The sequence below is a fragment of the Lonchura striata genome, chromosome 39, assembly GCF_046129695.1.
Source record: "Lonchura striata isolate bLonStr1 chromosome 39, bLonStr1.mat, whole genome shotgun sequence".
Classification (NCBI taxonomy): domain Eukaryota; kingdom Metazoa; phylum Chordata; class Aves; order Passeriformes; family Estrildidae; genus Lonchura; species Lonchura striata.
The window spans coordinates 647,907-669,442 of record NC_134641.1 but is presented as its reverse complement, the minus strand read 5'-3'; the positions used below and the strand labels follow the sequence as shown (position 1 = coordinate 669,442).

General features: G+C 46.4%; 3 protein-coding genes across 3 annotated transcripts in view; all 3 read left to right on the top strand.

The window, feature by feature from the left end:
• The window catches only part of LOC110483428 (uncharacterized), a 33,500-nt gene extending 25,948 nt beyond the window's left edge, over positions 1-7,552 (top strand). Inside the window, exons 9-12 of the mRNA XM_077789902.1 lie at positions 1,109-1,216; positions 3,309-3,705; positions 5,757-5,857; positions 7,313-7,552. Of these exons, the coding sequence (XP_077646028.1) occupies positions 1,109-1,216; positions 3,309-3,705; positions 5,757-5,857; positions 7,313-7,552 (846 nt within the window). The remainder of the gene's footprint in view (positions 1-1,108; positions 1,217-3,308; positions 3,706-5,756; positions 5,858-7,312) is intronic.
• Positions 7,553-9,108: 1,556 nt separating this feature from the next.
• Positions 9,109-12,910, top strand: LOC144248166 (neuroguidin-like). The gene is made up of 5 exons (XM_077789901.1): positions 9,109-9,189; positions 9,279-9,350; positions 11,172-11,312; positions 12,652-12,736; positions 12,822-12,910. The coding sequence occupies exons 1-5, from the start codon at positions 9,142-9,144 to the stop codon at positions 12,908-12,910; spliced, it is 435 nt and encodes a 144-aa protein (XP_077646027.1). The 5' UTR covers positions 9,109-9,141.
• A 2,776-nt stretch (positions 12,911-15,686) lies between these two features.
• On the top strand, positions 15,687-19,547 carry LOC110481942 (uncharacterized). The gene is made up of 4 exons (XM_077789935.1): positions 15,687-16,136; positions 18,123-18,252; positions 19,304-19,370; positions 19,492-19,547. The coding sequence occupies exons 1-4, from the start codon at positions 15,808-15,810 to the stop codon at positions 19,512-19,514; spliced, it is 549 nt and encodes a 182-aa protein (XP_077646061.1). The 5' UTR covers positions 15,687-15,807; the 3' UTR covers positions 19,515-19,547.
• The last annotated feature ends 1,989 nt before the right edge of the window (positions 19,548-21,536 follow it).

Genomic DNA, 21,536 nt, shown 5'->3' with positions numbered 1-21,536 from the left:
TCCCAAAAAAATCCCAAATAACTCAAAAAATCCCAATAAATTCTCTGGAATTCCGGCCAAAATCCGCAAAAATCTGCAAAAAAATCGCCAAAAAAAAAGATTAAAATCCGCCCAAATCGTCCAAAATTCTGCAAAAAATCCACTAAAAATGTCCCCAAAAATTCCAAAAAAATGCACCAAAAAATTCCCAAAAATTGTCTCAAAAATTCCCAAAAAAATCGCTTAAAAATGTCCTCAAAAATCCCCTAAAAATGTCCCAAAAATTCCCAAAAAATTCCCCCAAAAATTCCATTTAAAAGCCCATAAAAACTCCAAATTTAGTCGAATTTTCTTGGGATTTTTTGCTAAAATTCCCAAAAATTCCAAATTTTCCCAAAATCTCCCCAAAATCCTCCAGAATCCTTTTGAAATATTCCCAAAAAATCACTAAAAAATCACATTTCACCCTAAAAAACCCCCAAAAATTCCCTTTAAAACCCCCTAGAAGCCCCAAACTTGGTCGGATTTTCTTGGGATTTTTTGCTAAAATTCCCAAAAATTCCCAAAAATTCCAATTTTCCCCAAAATCTCCCAAAATCCTTCACAGCTGCTCAAAAAAAAATCACGAAAAAATCACATTTTCCCCTCAAAAACCCCCAAAAATTCCCTTTAAAATCCCCTAGAAGCCCCAAATTTAGTCAAATTTTCTTGGGATTTTTTTCTAAAATTCCCAAAAATTCCAAATTTTCCCAAAATCTCCCAAAAATCCTCCAGAATCCTTTTGAAATGTTCCAAAAAAATCACTAAAAAATCACATTTCACCCTAAAAAAACCCCAAAAATTCCCTTTAAAACCCTCTAGAAGCCCCAAACTTGGTCGGATTTTCTTGGGATTTTTTGCTAAAATTCCCAAAAATTCCCAAAAATCCCAATTTTCCCCAAAATCTCCCAAAATCCTTCACAGCTTCTCAAAAAAAATCACCAAAAAATCAGATTTTCCCCTCAAAAACCCCCAAAAACTCCCTTTAAAACCCCCCAGAATCCCCAAACTTGGTCGGATTTTCGCGGGGTTTTTTTTGGGAATTTCCAAAATTTGTGAATTTTCCCAAAATCGTGTTTTTTTGCCCCAGTACTGCTCGGTGGAGGAGGCGGTGGCCACGCGGGAGGCGCTGCACGGCGTCAAGTGGCCGCAGTCCAACCCCAAGGTCCTGGCGGCCGACTTCGCCCAGCAGGAGGAGGTGGGAGAATTTGGGGCGAAATCCGGGGATTTTGGGAAAATTGGGGGGTTTGGGGGAATTTGGGAAAATTTGGGGGGAAATTTGGGGGGAATTTGGGGAAATTTGGGAAATTTGGGGGGAATTTGGGGAAATTTGGGGAGAATTCGGGGGTTTTGGGAAATTTGGGGGGAATTTGGAGAAATTTGGGAAATTTGGGGGGAATTCCGGGGATTTTTGGAAATTTTGGGGGGAATTTGGGGGAAATTTGGGGGAATTTGGGGGAAATTTTGGGGAATTTGGGGAGAATTCAGGGGTTTTGGGAAATTAGGGGGAATTCGGAGAAATTTGGGAAATTTGGTGGGAATTCTGGGGATTTTTGGAAATTTTGGGGGGAATTTGGGGAAATTTGGGAGATTTGGGGAGAATTTGGCAAATTCGGTGAGAATTCGGGCGATTTTGGGAAATTTGGGGAGAATTTGGGGATTTTTGGGGAGAATTTGGGGAAATTTTGGGATTTTTGGGGGGAAATTTGGGGAGAATTCAGGGGATTTTGGGAAATTCGTGGAAATTTGGGGAGAATTTGGGGGGAATTCGGGGAAATTTGGGGAGAATTTGGGGGGAATTCGGGGGATTTTGGGAAATTTGGGAAATTTGGGGGGAATTCGGGGGGAATTCGGGGGATTTTGGGAAATTTGGGGGGAATTCGGGGAAATTTGGGAAATTTGGGGGGAATTTGAGGAAATTTGGACAATTTGGGGAAAATTCGGGGAAATTTGGGGGAATTTCGGGAAATTTCGGGATTTTTGGGGGAATTCGGGGAAATTTGGGGATTTTTGGGCTAAATTTGGGGAGAATTTGGGGAGAATTCGGGGGATTTTGGAAAATTTGGGGGGAATTTGGAGAAATTTGGGAAATTTGGGGAGAATTTGGGTAAATTTGGGAAATTTGGGGAGAATTTGGGGAGGATTCCGGGGAATTTGGGAAATTTTGGGGGGAATTCGGGGGGTTTCGGGAAATTGAGGGAATTTTGGAAATTCGAGGGAATTTTGGGGGGAATTTGGGCGGTTTTGGGAATTTTGGGGGGAATTTGGGGATTTTGTAAGGAACAATTTTGGGGTGATTTTTATGTAAATTTTGGATAAGTTTTGATGAATTCCGACTACATTTCAAGGCAAAATTTATGCAAATTCTATGCAAATTTCATGCAAATTGCATGCAATTTTGCCTAAATTTCGGGGTGATTTTTGTGTAAATCCAGGATAAGTTTTGATGAATTTGGGCTAATTTCGACTAAATTTGGACTAATTTTGACTAAATTTCAACCAATTTTTATTAAATTTTTACTAAATTTTGACGAAATTTGGACTAAATTTCGACCAATTTTTACTAAATTTTTACTAAATTTTAACTAATTTTTACTAAATTTCGACCAATTTTTACTAAATTTTGACCCATTTTTACTAAACTTTGACTAATTTCGACTAAATTTCGACCAATTTTTACTAAATTTTGACGAAATTCTGACCAATTTTTAGTAAATTTCGACTAGTTTTTACTAAATTTTGACAAATTTTGGCTGAATTTTGACCAAGTTTTACTAAATTTTTACTAATTTTGACTGAATTTCGACCAGCTTTTACCAAATATTGACTAATTTCGACTAAATTTTTACTAAATTTTGACTGAATTTTGACCAATTTTTACTAAATTTTTACAAAATTTTGACTAATTTGGACTAAATTTTGACTAATTTCGACCAATTTTAACTAAATTTTGACTAATTTTGACTAAATTTTGACCAATTTTTACTAAATTTTGACAAAATTTCGATCAATTTTTACTAAATTTTTACTAAATTTTGACCATTTTTTACTAAGTTTCAACCAATTCTTACTAAATTTTGACTAATTTTGACTAAATTTCGACCAATTTTGACTAAATTTCGACTAATTCCAACTAAATTCTGGCCGATTTCCAGGCCAACCTCACCCCAATCCCACGCAAACTCCACTCTAACGACATGCAAATCTATGCAAATCCATGCAAATCCATGCAAATCCATGCAAATCTATGCAAATTTATGCTAATTTTTCTCTTCCCCTCCCCCCCGCAGCTGGACTTCCACCGCGGCCTCCTGGCCCCTCCCCCTCCCCCCCCGGGCCCCGCCCCCTTCCCCTCCCCCCCGGCGCGCCCCTCCCCCCCCCCGCCCGGCCCCGCCCCCCCGGGGGGCGTGTCCCCGGCCGGCCCCGCCCCCCGGGGGGCGGAGCCGTGGCAGTGGGCGGAGCGGGAGCGGGAGCGCTGCCGGCGGGAGCGGCTGCGGGAGCAGCGCGAGTGGGACCGCGGCAAGAGCCCCGCCCCCCCGCCCGGGACACGCCCCCCGGGGGGCGGGGCCGGCCCGGGACACGCCCCCCCCGGCAGGGAGGGGCGGGGCCAGCGCGGGCCGCGCCCCCCCGGGGGCGGGGACAAGGAGAAGGGGCGGGGCCAGAGGGAGGCCAGGCCCGAGAGGAAAGGTGGGCGGGGCTTGAGGGGAAAGGGGCGGGGTTTAATGGGAAAAGGGGCGGGGTTTAATGGGGAAAGGGGCGGGGCTTAATGGGAAAGGGGCGTGGCTTGATTGGGAAAGGGGCGGGACTTGATTGGGAAAGGGGCGGGGCCAGAGGGAGGCCAGGCCCGAGAGGAAAGGTGGGCGGGGCTTGATGGGAAAAGGGGCGGGGCTTGATGGGAAAAGGGGCGGGGTTAATGGGGAAGGGGCGGGGCTTGATGGGAAAGGGGCGGGGCCAGAGGGAGGCCAGGCCCGAGAGGAAAGGTGGGCGGGGCTTAATGGGAAAGGGGCGGGACTTGATTGGGAAAGGGGCGGGGCCAGAGGGAGGCCAGGCCCGAGAGGAAAGGTGGGCGGGGCTTAACGGGGAAAGGGGCGGGGCTTCTGGGAAAGGGGCGGGGCTTGATGGGTAAAGGGGCGGGGCTTGAGGGAAAGGGGCTTAATGGGAAAGGGGGCGTGGCTTGATGGGGAAAGGAGTGGGGCTTGAGGGGAAAGGGGCGGGGCTTGATGGGGAAAGGGGCGGGGCCAGAGGGAGGCCAGGCCCGAGAGGAACGGTGGGCGGGGCTTGATGGGGAAAGGGGCGGGGCATGGTGGGGAAAGGGGCGGGGCTTAATGGGGTAGGCGGGGCTTTATGGGGAAAGGGGCGGGGCCAGAGGGAGGCCAGGCCCGAGAGGAAAGGTGGGCGGGGCTTGATGGGGAAAGGGGCAGGGCATGGTGGGGAAAGGGGCGGGGCTTGATGGGGAAAGGGGCGGGGCTTGATGGGGAAAGGGGCGGGGCTTGATGGGGAAAGGGGCGGGGTCAGAGGGAGGCCAGGCCCGAGAGGAAAGGTGGGCGGGGCTTGATGGGGAAAGGGGCGGGGCTTGAGGGAAGGGGGCTTAATGCGAAAGGGGGCGGGGCTTGATGGGGAAAGGGGCGGGGCTTGATGGGGAAACGAGCGGGGTTTAATGGGGAAAGGGGCGGGGCTTGATGGGGAAAGGGGCGGGGCTTGATGGGGAAAGGGGCGGGGCCAGAGGGAGGCCAGGCCCGAGAGGAAAGGTGGGCGGGGCTTCGGAAAGGGGCGGGGCTTGATGGGGTGGGCGGGGATTAATGGGGAAAGGGGCGGCGCTTAATGGGGTGGGAGGGACTTAATGAATGTGGGAGGGGCTTCAAAAAGGGGCGTGGCTTAATGGGGTGGGAGGGCCTTTGGGAAAAGGGGCGGGGCTTGATGGGCTTAATTGGGGTCGGGTTAATAAGGGGATGGGCTTAATTGGGGTGGGTGTGATTTAAAAGGTGGGCGGGGCTTTGAAAATGGGCGGGGGTCTGGGAAGTGGGCGTGGCTTAATGGGGTGGGAGGGGCTTGGGAAAAGGGGCGGGGCTTGGGAAAAGGTGAGAGGGGCTTAATGGAAGTGAAGGGGTTTAATGAGGGGGAGGGGTTTTATTAGGGGTTGGACGGGCTTAATTGGGGTGGGTTAATGAGATAGAGGGGCTTAATTGGAAATGATTATATATGTACATGGGAGGGGCTTAATTACCATATATGGGCATGGGAGGGGCTCAATTCCCATATTAAGATATTGGAGGGAGTTAATTAGCATATATGGACATGGGAGGGGTTTAATTACCATATATAGTCATGGGAGGGGCTTAATTCCCATATTAAGATATTGGAGCGGGTTAATTAGCATATATGGGCATGGGAGGGACTTAATTACCATATTAAGATATTGGACGGGGTTAATTAGCATATAAGGACATAGGAGGGTCTTAATTACCATATATGGGCATGGGAGGGGCTTAACCCAGAGTGGGCGGCGCTTAATTAGCATATATGGACATGGGAGGGGCTTAATTAGCATATATGGACATGGGAGTGGCTTAATTAGCATATTTCGACGTGGGCGTGGCTTAACGACGAGTGGAAGGCGCTCAACGCCCTCACCACCTCATTAGCATAAAGCGGGAGCGGCTTAGGGGCGCGATATGCAAATGAGGGGTGGGCGTGGCCCTGAGGGCGTGGCCACGCCCCCTTTTTTGCCCCTCCCCCAGAGAAGCCCACGGAGGAGCCCCCGGCCAAACTATTGGACGATCTGTTCCGGAAAACCAAAGCGGCGCCGTGCATCTATTGGCTGCCGCTGACCGACTCCCAGGTGCTCATTTGCATGCATTTGCATACGGCCCGCAAGGGGCAGGGGGCGGAGCGGGGGGTTTTGGGGGGGAAATTTGGGGTTTTCGGGGGGAAATTTGGGATTTTGGGGAAAATATTTGGGATTTTTGGCAGAAAATTTGGGATTTTTGGGGGGAAATTTGGGATTTTTCAGGGGAAATTTGGAATTTTCAGGGGAAATTTTGGATATTTGGGGGATTTGGGATTTTTGGGTGAAAATTTCGGTATTTTGGGGGGAAATTTGGGATTTTTGGTTGAAATTTGGGAATTTTACGGGATTTTGGGGTTTTTGGGGGGGAAATTTGGGGTTTTCGGGTGGAAATTTGGGGTTTTTTGGGGAAAAATTGGGATTTTTGAAGGAAATTCGTGATTTGGAGAAAATTTTGGATTTTTGGGGGATTTCAGGATTTTTGGGAGAAAATTTGGGATTTTTGGTGGGATTTTTTGGGAGGAAATTTAGGATTTTTGGGGGGGAAATTTTGGATATGTTGGGGGGAAATTTGGGATTGTGGGGGGGATTTGGGGATTTTTGGGGTGGAAATTTGGGATTTTTGGGAAATTTTGGATTTTTGGGTGGAAATTCAGGCGGAAATTTGCGATTTTTTGGGGGGGAATTTGGGATTTTGGGGAAAATTTTGTATTTTTGGGGGGATTTGGGGATTTTTGGGGTGGAATTTTGGGATTTTTGGGGAAATTTTGGATTTTTGGGCGGAAATTCAGGTGGAAATTTACGATTTTTGTGGAAAATTGGGTCTTTTTGGTGGGAAATTGGGGATTTTTGGGGGAAAATTGGTCTTTTTGGTGGGAAATTGTGGATTTTTGGGTGAAACTTGGTCTTTTTGGTAGGAAATTGTGGATTTTTGGGGAAAATTGGGATTTTTGATGGGAAACCGGGGGATTTTTGGGGGAAACTTGGTCTTTTTGATGGGAAATTGGGGATTTTTGGGGGAAACTTGGTCTTTTTGATGGGAAATTGGGGATTTTTGGGGGAAAATTGGGATTTTTGGTGGGAAATTGTTGATTTTTGGGGGAAAATTGGGAGTTTTGATGGGAAATTGGGGATTTTTGGGGGAAAATTGGGATTTTTGGTAGGAAATTGTGGATTTTTGGGGGAAAATTGGGATTTTTGGTAGGAAATTGTGGATTTTTGGGGGAAAATTGGTCTTTTTGGGCGAAAATTGGGATTTTTGGTGGCAAACCGTGGGATTTTTTTTTAAAATTTTTTTTGGTGGCGGTAAAACCCGTGGATTTTACCACAACACCCCCCATAAATTCATCTAAAAAACCCCCAAAATTTGCCTTGAAAAACCCCAAAAACAACATAAATTCCCGAAAGTGCCGATTTTTTCGGGGTAAAAACGCCCCCCCGGCCGCGCCCCGCGGGGCGGGGCCGGCGGGGCGCTGATTTGCATGGATTTGCATGGATTTGCATGCGCAGCTGCTGCAGAAGCAGGCGGAGCGGGCGGCGCGGGCGCGGGAGCGGGAGCGGCGCCGGAAGGAGCAGGAGGAGGCGGAGCTTCGGCCGCGCCCGGGGGGCGGGGCCAAGGAGGGGGGCGGGGCCAAGGACGGCCCCGCCCCCCCGCGCGCGCCCGGGGGCGGGGCCAAGGAGGGGGGCGGGGCCAAAGGGGGCGGGGCCCGGCGGCGGCGCAGCCGCAGTCGCAGCGCCCGGCGGCGCTGACAGGGGGCGCAATAAAGGAGAGAAACGGAGAGCGTGTGGGGAGTTTGGGGGGAAAAGGGGGGATTTGGGGGAATTTGGGAAATTTGGGGGGGAATTGGGGGGGAATTGGGGGGAAAAATGGGGAATTTGGGGGGAAAAAAGTGGATTTTAGGGGGGAAATTGGGAAATTTGGGGGGGAAAAATGGGGATTTTGGGGGAAAAACGTGGAGTTTTGGGGGGAAATTGGGGAAAAAATGTGAAGTTTAGTTTAGGGGGGAATTTGGGGGAAAAATTGGGGAATTTGGGGGAAAAATGGGGGATTTGGGAAATTTAGGGGGGAATTGGGGGGAAAAATTGGGATTTTGGGGGAAAAAAGTGGAGTTTAGGGGGGAAATTGGGGGGAAATTGGGAAATTTGGGGAGGGAAAATGGGGATTTTGGGGGAAAAACGTGGAGTTTTGTGGGAATTTTGGCGGGAATTTGGGGGAAGTTGGGAATTTTGGGGGAAATTTGGGAAAAAAATTGGGAATTTTGGGGGATATTTGGGAATTTGAGGGGAAATTGGGAAATTTTGGGTGGAAATCTGGGATTTTTGGGTTGAAATTGGGAATTTTTCAGGGCATTTTTTCGGAGTAAAAAAATGGGAATTTTGTGGCCAATGATTCCAGGGGGCGGGGCCGTGCTCCCGTGTGGCCCCAGAATTTCGGGGGGAAAATTGGGAATTTTGCGGGAAAATTGGGAAATTTGGGGGGAAATTTGGGGATTTTTTGGGGTAAAATGAAAAATTTGGGGGAAATTTTGAATTTTTTGGGGGAAATTGGGATTTTGGGCAGAAGCCTGGGATTTCTGGGGGGAAAAATTCGGGATTTTTGGGGAGGAAATGGGGATTTTTCTGGTGAAAAGTTAAATTTGGGGATGGAATTTGGGATTTTTGGGGCGGAAATGGGAATTTTCCGGGGGAATAAATGGAAATTTTGGGGGAATAAATGGAATTTTGGGGAATAAATGGGAATTTTGGGGGGAATAAATGGAAATTTTGGGGGAATAAATGGGAATTTTGGAACCCTGGGGGTGACCCGCGGCGTTCAGGGTGGGTTTGGGTGGCTCAAAGGGGATTTTTGGGAGGAAAGTTGGAATTTTGGGGGGTAAAAAAATCGGAACTTTTGGGGAGTTTTTTGGCGTTGCGGGCGCTGGCGAGTAAATGCTCGCCTCCCATTGGCCGCCGCGCCTGCCAATCATAGATTTCATGGCAGCCATTGGTTAATTTCCCTCGTTTAGGCGGGACGCGCGTTATCCCGCCTTTCTCCTTTCCTATTGGTCAGTTTAACTCCTTTCCGCGCTCTGATTGGTTTTTTAAGCTGTCAATCACTTCCCGCCTCCACTGCGCCGGGCGGGAGTTTTTCCCTCTGTGGGCGGGACTTTCCCGCGCTCCTCACCTTTTGATTGGCCGCCGGGCGGCGCGCCGCGCTCTGATTGGCTCTTCAAGCCGTCAATCATTTCTCCGCTGCGGGCGGGACGCTTTCGCGCTCCTCGCGTTCTGATTGGCCGCGGCCGGGACTTTTCCGCGCCTCTGATTGGCTGCGCCGGTTCCCCCTCACGCTCCTTTCCAACATGGCGGCGTCCGAAGCGGTGGCGCTGCTGGAGACGCTGCGGGCTCAGGTGAGATGTAAAAAAAACCCCAAAAAACCCCAAAAAAGCGCCAAAATCGGCTGGATTTGCCCCAAAACGCGGCTGTCGGGCCCGCGCAGGCGGCGGAGGTGGCGGCGCACGGGCGGGAGCTGCTGCGGAGAGTGAGGGGGGGACGGCTGGACACCGAGGAGGTACCGGGGACTGGCGGGTCAGGGGGTTGGGGGGTTAAAGGGGATTTTGGGGAATTTTAAGGGATTTTGGGGAAATTTGGGGGTTTAAAGAGGATTTTGGGGGGTTTAAAGGGAATTTGGGGGGTTTTAAAGGGATTTTGGGGGGAATTTGGGGGTTTAAAGGGAATTTGGGGGTTTTTAAAGGGAATTTTGGGGGAATTTGGGGGGTTTTAAAGGGAATTTGGGGGAATTTGGGGGGTTTAAAGGGAATTTTGGGGGGTTTAAAGGGAATTTGGGGGTTTTTAAAGGGAATTTGGGGGTTTTTAAGAGAATTTGGGGGGTTTTAAAGGGAATTTTGGGGGTTTAAAGGGAAATTTTGGGGGGGTTAAAGGGAATTTTGGGGATTTAAAGGGATTTTGGGGGGTTAAAGGGATTTTGGGGGGAATTTTGGGGGTTTAAAGGGGATTTGGGGGTTTAAAGGGAATTTTGGGGGAGTTTTAAAGGGAAATTTGGGGGTTTAAAGGGAATTTTGTGGGGTTTAAAGGGAATTTTGGGGAGTTTAAAGGGAAATTTGGGGATTTAAAGGGAATTTGGAGGTTTAAAGGGAATTTGGGGGAATTTGGGGGTTTTTAAAGGGAATTTGGGGGTTTTTAAAGGGAATTTGGGGGTTTAAAGGGAAATTTGGGGGTTTAAAGGGAATTTGGGGGGTTTAAAGGGAATTTGGGGGAATTTGGGGGTTTTTAAAGGGAATTTGGGGGTTTTTAAAGGGATTTGGGGGGAATTTGGGGGGTTTAAAGGGGATTTGGGGGGTTTTAAAGGGAATTTGGGGGAGTTTTAAAGGGAATTTGGGGGATTTAAAGGAAATTTGGGGGTTTAAAAGGAATTTGGGGGGTTTTAAAGGGAATTTTGGAGGTTTTTAAAGGGAATTCTGGGGGGTTTTTAAGGGATTTGGGGGGAATTTGGGGGATTTAAAGGGAATTTGGGGGGTTAAAGGGAATTTTGGGGGAATTTGGGGGTTTTAAAGGGGATTTGGGGGTTTTAAAGGGAATTTGGGGGGTTTTAAAGCGAATTTTGGGGGTTTAAAGGGAATTTGGGGGGAATTTGGGGAGTTTAAAGGGAATTTGGGGGTTTTAAAGGGAATTTTGGGGGTTTAAAGGGAATTCTGGGGGTTTTTAAAGGGAATTTGGGGGTTTTAAAGGGATTTTGGGGGTTTAAAGGGAATTTGGGGGGTTTTAAAAGGAATTTGGGGGAATTTGGGGGTTTTTAAGGGAATTTTGGGGAAATTTGGGGGTTTTAAAGGGAATTTTGGGAGTTTTAAATGGAATTTGGGGTTTTTAAGGGATTTTGGGGTTTTTAAAGGGAATGTGGGGGTTTAAAGGGAATTTGGGGGTTTAAAAGGAATTTGGGTTTTTTTTAAAGGAATTTGGGGGTCTTTAAAAGGATTTGGGGGTTTAAAGGGAATTTTGGGGGGTTTTAAAGGGAATTTGTAGGAATTTGGGGTTTTTTAATGGGAATTTTGGGGAGTTTTTGGGGGGAAATTTTGGGTGTTTTGGAGTGGATTTTTGGGGTGAATTTGGGGTGTTTTGGAGTGGATTTTTGGGGTGAATTCGGGGGATTTTGGGATGAATTTTGGGATTTTTTGGGATGAATTTTGGGGATTTCAGTGCTCTGCAGTGACTCCTCCCGGCCACCAGGGGGAGCCACATCTGAGGCCTGAATTGGGATTCAATTGGAGAGAATTTTGGGGATTTTTGGGGTGAATTTTGGCGGATTCGGGGCGGGATTTTTGGGGTGAATTGGGCTGAATTTTGGGCTGAATTTGGGGGGTTTTGGGGCCCGCAGGGGCTGTCCCTGCTGGAGCTGCGGCCGCAGCTGCTGCTGGCTTACCTGCAGGACCTGGCTCTGCTCGCCGCCTCCAAAAGCCGCGGCGCCTCCCTCGGCCTGCAGGGGGCGACGCTGGGGCGGCTGCTGGAGACCCGAGTGGTGAGAGGGGCTTTTGGGGGGAATTCCGGGGATTTTGGGGAAATTCGGGGGGAATTCCGGGGATTTTGGGCAAATTCGGGAGGAATTCTGCGTGGTTTGGGGCAAATTCAGGGAGGTTTGGGGCAAATTCAGGGAGGTTTGGGGCAAATTCGGGGTGAATTCTGGTGAATTTGGGGAGGTTTGGGCAAATTTGGGGTGAATTCTGGTAAATTTGGGGAGGTTTGGGCAAATTTCAGGGGGTTTTGGGGGGAATTCCGGGGATTTTGGGCAAATTTGTGGCATATGGTCAAATTGTGGAAAAGTTTGGGCAACTTTTTGGGGGTTTTTTGGGGGGAATTCTGGGGGTTTTGGGGCAAATTTGGGGGGAATTCTGAGGGTCTGGGAGGAATCCTGGGGGTTTTTGGGGGATTTGGGGAGAATTCTGGGGATTTTGGGCAAATTTGGGGGGATTTTGGGGGGAATTCCGGGGATTTTGGGCAAATCTGGGCGGGTTTTGGAGCAAATTCCGGGGATTTTGGGCAAATCTGGGGGGAATTCTGGGGGTTTGGGAGGAATTCCGGGAATTTTGGGCAAATTTGTGGCATATGGTCAAATTCTGGAAAAATTTGGGCAATTTTGGGGTGAATTCCGGGGATTTTGGGCAAATTTGGGAGGAATTTCAGGGGTTTTGGGCAATTTTGGGGGCAATTCTGGGGATTTTGGGGCAAATCTGGGGGTTTTGGGGGGAATTTTGGGGGTTTTGGGCAAATTCGGGGGGAATTCCGGGGATTCTGGGCAAATCTGGGGGGATTTTGGGGGGAATTCTGGGGATTTTGGGCAAATTTGGGAGGAATTCTGGGGGGTTTGGGCAAATTTTGGAGGGAATTCTGGGGATTTGGGTCAAATTCGGGGGGAATTCCGGGGATTCTGGGCAAATCTGGGGGGATTTTGGGGGGAATTCTGGGGATTTTGGGCAAATTGGGGAGGAATTCTGGGGGGTTTTGGGCAAATTTTGGGGGGAACTCTGGGGATTTTGGGGCAAATTTGGGAGGAATTCGGAGGGTTTGGGAGGAATTCTGGGGGTTTTGGGCAAATTTGGGGGTTTTGTGGGGAATTCCGGGGATTTGGGTCAAATTCGGGGGGAATTCCGGGGATTTTGGGGCAAATTTGGGAGGAATTCTGAGGGTTTGGGAGGAATTCTGGGGGTTTGGGAGGAATTTTGGGGGTTTGGGAGGAATTTTGGGGGTAACTCCGGGGATTTTGGGTTAATTCCGGGGGGGGTTTTGGCGATATTTTAGGGGGCTTTAGTGACTTTTGGGATAATTTGTGGAATTTCGGGGCGGAATTCCGCCTTTTCCAGGTGCTGGAGAAGCTCCGCCCCCTGGAGCTGCGGCTCCGGCACCTCCTGGAGAAGCTGCTGAGGGCGGCGGCCGCCGGGGGGCGTGGTCAGTGCCGGCCCCGCCCCTTCCCGCCACGGCCAATCGCCGGCCCCGGCCGCCCGTGATTGACGGCTGCCAATCATCCCGACAGGTGCCGAGGACCCGCTCAGCTTCCGCCCCGCCCCTTCCAACATGGCGGCGCAGGTGGGGGCGGGGCTTGAGGGGAGGGGCGGGGCTTAAGGGGAAGGGGCGGGGCTTAAGGGAAGGGGCGGGGCTTAATGGGAAAGGGCGGGGCTTAAGGGGAAGGGGCGGGGCTTAAGGGGAGTGGGCAAGTTCACCCGAAATTACATCAAAATTCACCCGAAATGGACCCAAAATTAAACCAAAATTCACCCAAAATTCCATCAAAATTCACCCAAAATTGAATCAAAATTCAACCTAAAATTAAATCAAAATTCACCCAAAATTCCATCAAAATTCACCCCAAAATTCACCCGAAATTCACCCAAAATTCACCCAAAATTCCATCAAAATTCACCCAAAATTCACCCGAAATTCATCCAAAATTACATCAAAATTCATCCGAAATTCACTCAAAATTCCATCAAAATTCACCCAAAATTACATCAAAATTCACCTGAAATTGACCCAAAATGGACCCAAAATTCACCCAAAATTCACCCGAAATTCATCCAAAATTGACTCCAAATTCCATCAAAATTCACTCCAAATTCACCCAAAATTACATCAAAATTCACCCGAAATTAACCCAAAATTAACCCGAAATTCACCCAAAATTAATCCAAAATTCCAGCAAAATTCGCCCCAAATGCGCCCAAAATTAATTCCAAATTGCATCAAATTTCACCCGCAATTAATTCAAAAGTCCTTGAAATTTCACCCAAAATTCTCCCCAAACTCACCCAAAATTTACCCAAAATTGACCAAAACCAGCTGAAATCAATATGCAAATCAGGCCAAAATGGGTGGGGCTTAAGGGCAAAGTGGGCGGGGCTTAAGGGGTTAAATGGCGGGGTTAAAGGGGCGGGGCTTGGGGAGGAAAGGGGCGTGGCTTAAGGAGAAAGGGGCGGGGTTTAAACGGAGATGTGGGCGTGGCTTAAGGGAAAGGGGCGGGGTTTAACAGGAGGTGGGCGTGGTTTGATGAGAAAAGGGGCGGGGCTTAAACGGAGATGTGGGCGTGGTTTAAGGGGAAAGTGGGCGGGGTTTAAGGAGAAAGGGGCGGGGTTTAAATGGAGGTAGGCGTGGCTTAAGGGGAAAGGGGCGGGGTTTAACAGGTGGTGGGTGTGGCTTAAGGGAAAGGGGTGGGGTTTAAACGGGGTGGGCGTGGCTTAATGAGAAAGGGGTGGGGTTTAGTTGGAGGTGGGCGTGGCTTAAGGGGAAAGGGGCGGGGTTTAAATGGAGGTGGGCGTGGCTTAAGGAGAAAGGGGCGTGGTTTAACAGGAGGTGGGCGTGGCTTGAGGGGAAAGGGGCGTGGTTTAACAGGAGGTGGGCGTGCCTTAAGGGGAAAGGGGCGGGGTTTAAACGGAGTGGGCGTGGTTTAATAAGAAAGGGGCGGGGTTTAACATGCAGTGGGCGTGGCTTAATGAAAAAGGGTCGGGGTTTGCCGGGCGGTGGGCGTGGTTTGGGCGGTGGGCGTGGCCTGAGTGGGCGTGTCCCGCAGGAGGAGGAGGAGGAGGAGGAGGAGGAGGAAGGCCGAGGGGGCGGAGCCAAAGCGCCGGGGCTGGGGGGGGGGCGGCGCTACGTGCCCCCCCGCCTGGTGCCCGTGGCCTGCGGTGAGTGACCCAAAATCGGCCCAAATCGGCCCAAAATGAGCCCGAAATCAGCCCGAAATCAGCCCAAAATCTGCCCGAAATCAGCCCAAAATCAGCCCAAAATGAGGCTGAAATGAGCCCAAAATGAGCCCGAAATCAGCCCCAAATCGGCCCAAAATGAGTCCGAAATGAGCCCAAAATCCACCCAAAATCGACCCAAAATGAGTCCGAAATGAGCCCAAAATCTGCCCAAAATCCACCAAAAATCTGCCCCAAATCAGCCCAAAATGAGCCCCAAATCAGCCCGAAATCAGCCCAAAATGAGTCCGAAATCTGCCCGAAATCGGCCCAAAATGAGTCCGAAATCAGCCCCAAATCTGCCCCAAATCAGCCCAAAATGAGCCCCAAATCTGCCCCAAATCAGCCCAAAATGAGCCCAAAATCCGCCCGAAATCAACCCAAAATCAGCCCCAAAATCCACCTGAAATCATCCCAGAATTGCACCAGAACTCACCCAAAATGAACCCGAAATTCACCCGAAATCCACCCAAAATTCACCTGAAATCCACCCAAAATCACCCGAAATTCCATCAAAATCCACCCAAAATTGCACCAAAATTCACCCAAAATCCACCCAAAATCATCCCAAAATTCCACCGATATTCACCCAGAATTCCAGCAAAATTCACCCTAAATCCATCCAAAATCAACCCGAAATTCACCCAAAATTCACCCCAAATCATCCCAAAATTCCACCAAAATTAACCCAAAATCGCACAAAATTCCCCCAAAACCAACCAAAAATTCATCCCAAAATTCACCCCAAAATTGCATCAAAATTCGCCCAAAATTCCACCAAAATTTGACCAAAATTCACCATTTTTTTGCTGTTTTTTCTTATTTCAAGCCAATTTTTTTTCCATTTTTTACATTTTCTCTCAATTTTAAACACTTTTACCCTTTTTAACCCCAATTTTATCCCCTTGTGTCCCTATTTTCACCCTGTTTTTTCCCCCTTTTTTTTCCAATTTTTCCCCCATTTTTCCCCTGCTTTTTCCCATTTTATCCCAAATTTTCCCCGTTTTTCCCCATTTTTCTTATTTTCCCCCATTTTTAACCAATTTCACCCCATCTTTACCCCAATTTTTCCCATTTTTTTTCCCCATTTTATCCCCATTTTTCCCCCCGTTTCATCCCCATTTTTTCCCCTTTTTTCCCCATTTTTTCCTTGTTTTTCGTTTTTTCGTCATTTTTTCACCGTTTTTCGCCGTTTTTTCACCGTTTTTTCACTGTTTTTTCCCATTTTTCTTATTTTCCCCCATTTTTAACCAATTTCACCCCAATTTTTTCCCGATTTTCTTCACCATGTTTAACCCATTTTCCCCCTCATTTCATGACCATTTTTCCCCCATTTTTTCCCCGTTTTTCATCGTTTTTTCGTCATTTTTTCACCGTTTTTCATCATTTTTTCACCGTTTTTCGCCGTTTTTTCGCCGTTTCTCCCCTTTTAACCGATTTCTGTGTTTTTCCCCCATTCCAGAGCCCCCCGAGGACGCCGTTTCCCGCTCCCGATCCCGGCTCCGGCGCCGGGCCCTCGCCTCGCTGGCGCTGCGGGAGCTGCGGGACGAGTTGGGGGAGGGGCCCCGGCAGGAGGGGGAGGGGCCGGGCCACGCCCCCCCCGCCCAGATCCACAGGTGGGAAATCCGGGAATTCCGGCGGAACGTTCCGGAATCCGCCCGGAACTCCTTTGGGAATTTTAGGGGGTTTTTTGGGGTTTTTTCGAGATTTTTTTTGGGCGATTTTAACGATTTTTATGGGATTTTTTTTGAATTTTTTTGATATTTTTTTGAGCAATTTTAAGGGATTTTTATGGGATTTTTTTGGGATTTTTATGGGATTTTTATGGGATTTTTATGGGATTTTTTTTGAATTTTTTTGATATTTTTTTGAGCAATTTTAAGGGATTTTTATGGGATTTTTTTGGGATTTTTATGGGATTTTTTGGAATTTTTTTCGGGATTTTTTTGGCACTTTTTGGACAATTTTAGGGGATTTTTTGGGGATTTTTTAGGGATTTTTATGGGATTTTTTTGGAATTTTTTTCCAACAATTTTTGGGGGCAATTTTAAGGGATTTTTATGGGATTTTTTTTTTAATTTTTCGACGTTTTTTTGGACAATTTTAAGGGATTTTTATGGGATTTTTTTTGAATTTTTTTGATATTTGTTTGGGCAATTTTAAGGGATTTTTATGGGATTTTTTGGGGATTTTTTTTTAATTTTTTTAGGATTTTTTCGGGATTTTTTGGCAGTTTTTTGACAATTTTGGGGGATTTTTTATGGGGATTTTTGGGATTTTTTTTGGGATTTTTCTGGGATTTTTTTGGAATTTTTTCGAATTTTTTTGGGCAATTTTTAAAGGGATTTTTAGGGGATTTTTTGGGGGTTTTTAAAATAATTTGTTAGGGTTTTTTTGGGATTTTTTTTTTGCACTTTTTTGACAATTTCAGAAGATTTGGGTGATTTGGTTCCCTTTCAGTAGATTTTGCCCAATTTGGGTCAGATTTTGGGGCAAATTTGGGCAATTTTGGTCCATTTTTGGGTAAATTTGGGTGAATTTGTCCCCTTAGAGTGGAATTTTCCCAATTTTGGGGTAAATTCGGGTGATTTTGGTCCATTTTTGGGTAAATTTGGGTGAATTTGTTCCCTTTCAGTGGATTTTGCCCACTTTGGGTCAGATTTTGGGGTAAATTTGGGTGATTTTGGTCCATTTTTGGGTAAATTTGGGTGATTTGGTTCCCTTTCAGTGGATTTTGCCCAATTTGGGTCAGATTTTGGGGTAAATTCGGGTGATTTTGGTCCATTTTTGGGTAAATTTGGGTGAATTTGTTCCCTTTCAGTGGAATTTTCCCAATTTTGGGGTAAATTTGGGCGATTTTGGTCCATTTTGGGAAAATTTGGGTGATTTGGTTCCCTTTCAGTGGATTTTGCCCAATTTGGGTCAGATTTTGGGGTAAATTTGGGCGATTTTGGTCCATTTTTGGGTAAATTTGGGTGATTTGGTTCCCTTTCAGTGGATTTTGCCCAATTTGGGTCAGATTTTGGGGTAAATTTGGGCGATTTTGGTCCATTTTTGGGTAAATTTGGGTGATTTGGTTCCCTTTCAGTGGATTTTGCCCACTTTGGGTCAGATTTTGGGGTAAATTTGGGCGATTTTGGTCCATTTTTGGGTAAATTTGGGTGAATTTGTTCCCTTTCAGTGGATTTTGCCCAATTTGGGTCAGATTTTGGGGTAAATTCAGGTGATTTTGATCCATTTTTGGTTAAATTTGGGTGAATTTGTTCCCTTAGAGTGGAATTTTCCCAATTTTGGGGTAAATTCAGGTGATTTTGGTCCATTTTTGGATAAATTTGGGTGATTTGGTTCCCTTTCAGTGGATTTTGCCCACTTTGGGTCAGATTTTGGGGTAAATTTGGGCGATTTTGGTCCATTTTTGGTTAAATTTGGGTGAATTTGTCCCCTTTCAGTGGAATTTTCCCACTTTGGGTCAGATTTTGGGGTAAATTCGGGTGATTTTGGTCCATTTTTGGGTAAATTTGGGTTATTTCATTCCCTTTCAGTGGATTTTGCCCACTTTGGGTCAGATTTTGGGGTAAATTCGGGCGATTTTGGCTCCGCAGGCGCCGCTTTGAGGAGTCGATGCTGCGGCGCCTCAGCGCCCCCTGGCGGCCGCCAAAGGGGGCGGGGCCAGGCCTGGATGACGTCACCAACCTCGGGGCGTTTCCCGCCCTTTTGGGAGCGGCCAATCAGGTGCGGGGGGCGTGGCCTGGGGGGGAAAAGGCGGGAAATGGGGGAAAAAGGCGGGAAATGGGGGAAAAGGCGGGAAAATCAAATTTTTGGGTCGATTTTCTGGATTTTTGGGGCGGAATTCTTTGGGAATTTTTGGGCTGAATTTGGGGGATTTTGGGGGTCAATTTTTGGGGAATTTCGGGTTGAATTTGGGGTTTTTGGGGGGGATTTTGGGGGATTTTGGGATGGATTTGGGTTTTTGGGGTGAATTTTGGGGGATTTCGGGTTGAATTCGGGGTTTTGGGGGTGAATTTGGGGGATTTTGGGGTCATTTTTTGGGGAATTTTTTGGGGTCAATTTTGGGGGGTTTTGGGCTGAATTTTTAGGGAATTCTGCGCTGAATTTGGGGGATTTTGGGGTCAATATTTGGGATCAGTTTTGGGGAATTTTGGGCTGAATTTGGGGACTTTTGGGATCATTTTTGGGGAATTTTGGGGTCTACTTTTCGGGAGTTTTGGGGCAAATTTTGGGCAGAAATTGGGAAATTTTGGGTTGAATGTCGGGGGGGTTTTAGGATCCATTTTTGGAGAATTTTGGGGTTAATTTTTTGGGGAATTTTGGGGTTAATTTTTTGGGGAATTTTGAGACAAATTTGGGGGATTTTGGGGTTGAATTTTTGGGGAATTTTGGACTGAATTTCGGCGATTTTAGGGCCAAGTTTTTGGGAATTTTCGGGTCAATTTGGGGGAATTTTTGGATCAATTCTGGTCATTTTGAGGCAGAATTTTTAGGGAATTTGGGAATTTTAGGGTCAAGGTTTGGGGAATTTTCGGGTCAATTTTGGGGAAATTTTTGGATCGATTCAGGTTATTTTAGGGCTGAATTTTTAGGGAATTTTGGGCTGAATTTTGGGAATCTTAGGGCCAAGTTTTGGGGAATTTTTGGGTCGATTTTGAGGAATTCTTGGGTTAATTTGGTGGATTTTGGGGCGGAATTTTTGGGGAATTTTGGGCTGAATTTGGGGGATTTTGGGCTCCATTTTGGGCCGAATTTGGGGGATTTTGGGGCTCAGGATTCGTCGGAGCCGCCGCAGAAAAAGAGGAAGAAACAAAAATCGGGGAAGAAGAAAGGGAGGAAGGGTGAGTCCGGTTTAAACCGGTTCAAACCAGTTTAAACCGGTTTAAATCCCTTTAAACCGGTTTAAATCCCTTTAAACCGGTTCAAACCAGTCCAAACCAGTAACTCCCAGTTCCCCCCCAGGTTTCCGCCGCCGCCGCCGCTGATCCTCCAATAAAGATCCGTGATTTTCTGCCTCATTTGCATCTCATTTGCATTTCTTTCCGCCTCGCCAGGGGTGGGGGGAGGGGGTTTATACTGGGAGGGGAAAAAAAAACCACAAAAAACCCCCCAAAAAATCAAAATTTTCCCCAAATTTTTGAATTTTTTTCAATTTTTTCCCCAAATTTTTTTTTCGATTTTTTCCCAAAATTCCCATTTTTGTCCCTGAAATTCCCCCCAGTTTTTTTTTTTATTTTGGGGATATTTCTCCCAAATTTCACCTTTTTAAAAATAAAAGCTGCCCAAAATTCCAAAAACCTTTTTTTTTTGACATTTTTTTTTTTAAATTCCAAATTTCCTCCCGATTTGCGCTGGAATTTTTGGGTTTTTTTTAAAATTTCCCCCACAATCACATTTTAAATCGATTTTTTCCCCAAAATTTCTCCTTTTCCCATTGATTTCCCCAAAATCTGCTTTTTAAATCCGTTTCCCCCCAAAATTCTGATTTTTTCACCTATTTTTCCTCAAACTTCCTCAATTTTTGTTATTTTTTCCCAAAATACTCCTCATTTTAAATGGATTTTTCCCCAAAAAAAATGTTTTTACTCTTTTTTCCCCAAATTTTTACCATTTTCCTGATTTTTCCCCTAAATTTCCCAATTTTCCACAAATTCCCCCAGTCTTTCTCCTTTTTCCCCAATATTTCCCAATTTCCCCAAAATTCCCCAAATTTCTCCCAATTTTCCCAATTTCCCCCAAAAATTCCCAGAATTTTCTTTTCTCCCCAAATTTTCCTTTTTCCCCAATTTTTCCTCATTTCCCCCAATTTTTCCTCATTTCCCCCCAAAATTTCCCCCCAAATTCCCCCAAATTTCTCCTTTTCCCCCAAATTTTCTCTTCCGAAATTTCCCCATTTTTCCCCATTTCCCTCAAATTTCTGAATGTTTCCCCAAAATTTCCCCTTTTTACCCAAATTTTTCCAGGTTTTCTCACAAAATTTCTTTTCCCCCAATTTTTTCCAAATTTCCCTGAAATTCTCCCAAATTTCTCCTTTTTTCCCTAAATTTTTTCTTTTATTCCAAATTTTGCCCAAACTTTCCTATTTTCCCCTCAAATTTCCCATTTCTCCCATTTTCCCCTTTTTTCCCCATTCTTCCCATTTTCCCCATATTTCCCAAATTTCTTCCTTTTTTCCAAATATTTCCCTTTCTTCCCAAATTTTCCCCAATATTTCCCCATTTCCCCAATTTCCCCATTTTTTCCCATTTTCCCCATTTTTTTCCCCAAGATTTCCCCATTTTCCCCAATTCTCTACATTTCCCACATTTTTTCCCCGCTTTTCCCCAATTTCCCCCAAAATTTCCCCATTTCCCCCATTTTCCCCATTTTTCCGCATTCTTCCCATTTTCCCTATTTTTCCCAAATTTCTTCTTTTTTTCCAAATATTTCCCCTTTTTTCCCAAATTTTCCCCCATTTTCCCCCAATATTTCCCATTTTTTCCCCATTTTCCCCCATTTTTCCCCAAATTTTTTCTTTTCTTCCCATTTTTTCCTCATTTTCCCCAAAATTTTCCCATTCCCCCCCAATTTCCCCCATTTTTCCCCATTTCCCCCATTCCCCCCAATTTCTCCCATTTTCTCCCATTTTCTCCCAATTTTTCCCCATTTTTCCCCATTTTCCCCCAAAATTTCCCCATTTCCCCCCATTTTTCCCATTTCCCCCCAAATTCCCCAAATTTCCCCCATTTTTCTCCATTTTTCCCCATTTTTTCCCCATTTTTCCCCGTTTTTCCCCAATTTCACCCAAAATCTCCCCAATTTCCCCCAAATTCTCCCATTTTTCCCCATTTCCCCCCATTTCCCCCCATTTTTCCCCATTTTTCCCCATTTCCCCCCAATTTCTCCCAATTTTTCCCCAATTTTCCCCATTTTTCCCCATTTTTTCCCATTTTTTCCTATTTTTCCCCATTTTCCCCAAAAATTCCCCATTTTTCCCCCATTTTTCCCATTTTTCCCCAAATTTCCCC

Bases quoted from the DNA above. Each gene is read 5' to 3' on its own strand.
- LOC144248166 (XM_077789901.1), top strand. From the start codon at position 9,142: ATGGCGGCGTCCGAAGCGGTGGCGCTGCTGGAGACGCTGCGGGCTCAG. The intron at 9,190-9,278 runs GTGAGATGTAAA...GGGCCCGCGCAG, and splicing joins TGGAGACGCTGCGGGCTCAG to GCGGCGGAGGTGGCGGCGCA. The intron at 9,351-11,171 runs GTACCGGGGACT...TGGGGCCCGCAG, and splicing joins GACGGCTGGACACCGAGGAG to GGGCTGTCCCTGCTGGAGCT.
- LOC110481942 (XM_077789935.1), top strand. From the start codon at position 15,808: ATGTTTAACCCATTTTCCCCCTCATTTCATGACCATTTTTCCCCCATT. The intron at 16,137-18,122 runs GTGGGAAATCCG...TTGGCTCCGCAG, and splicing joins CCCCCCGCCCAGATCCACAG to GCGCCGCTTTGAGGAGTCGA. The intron at 18,253-19,303 runs GTGCGGGGGGCG...TTTGGGGCTCAG, and splicing joins TTTTGGGAGCGGCCAATCAG to GATTCGTCGGAGCCGCCGCA.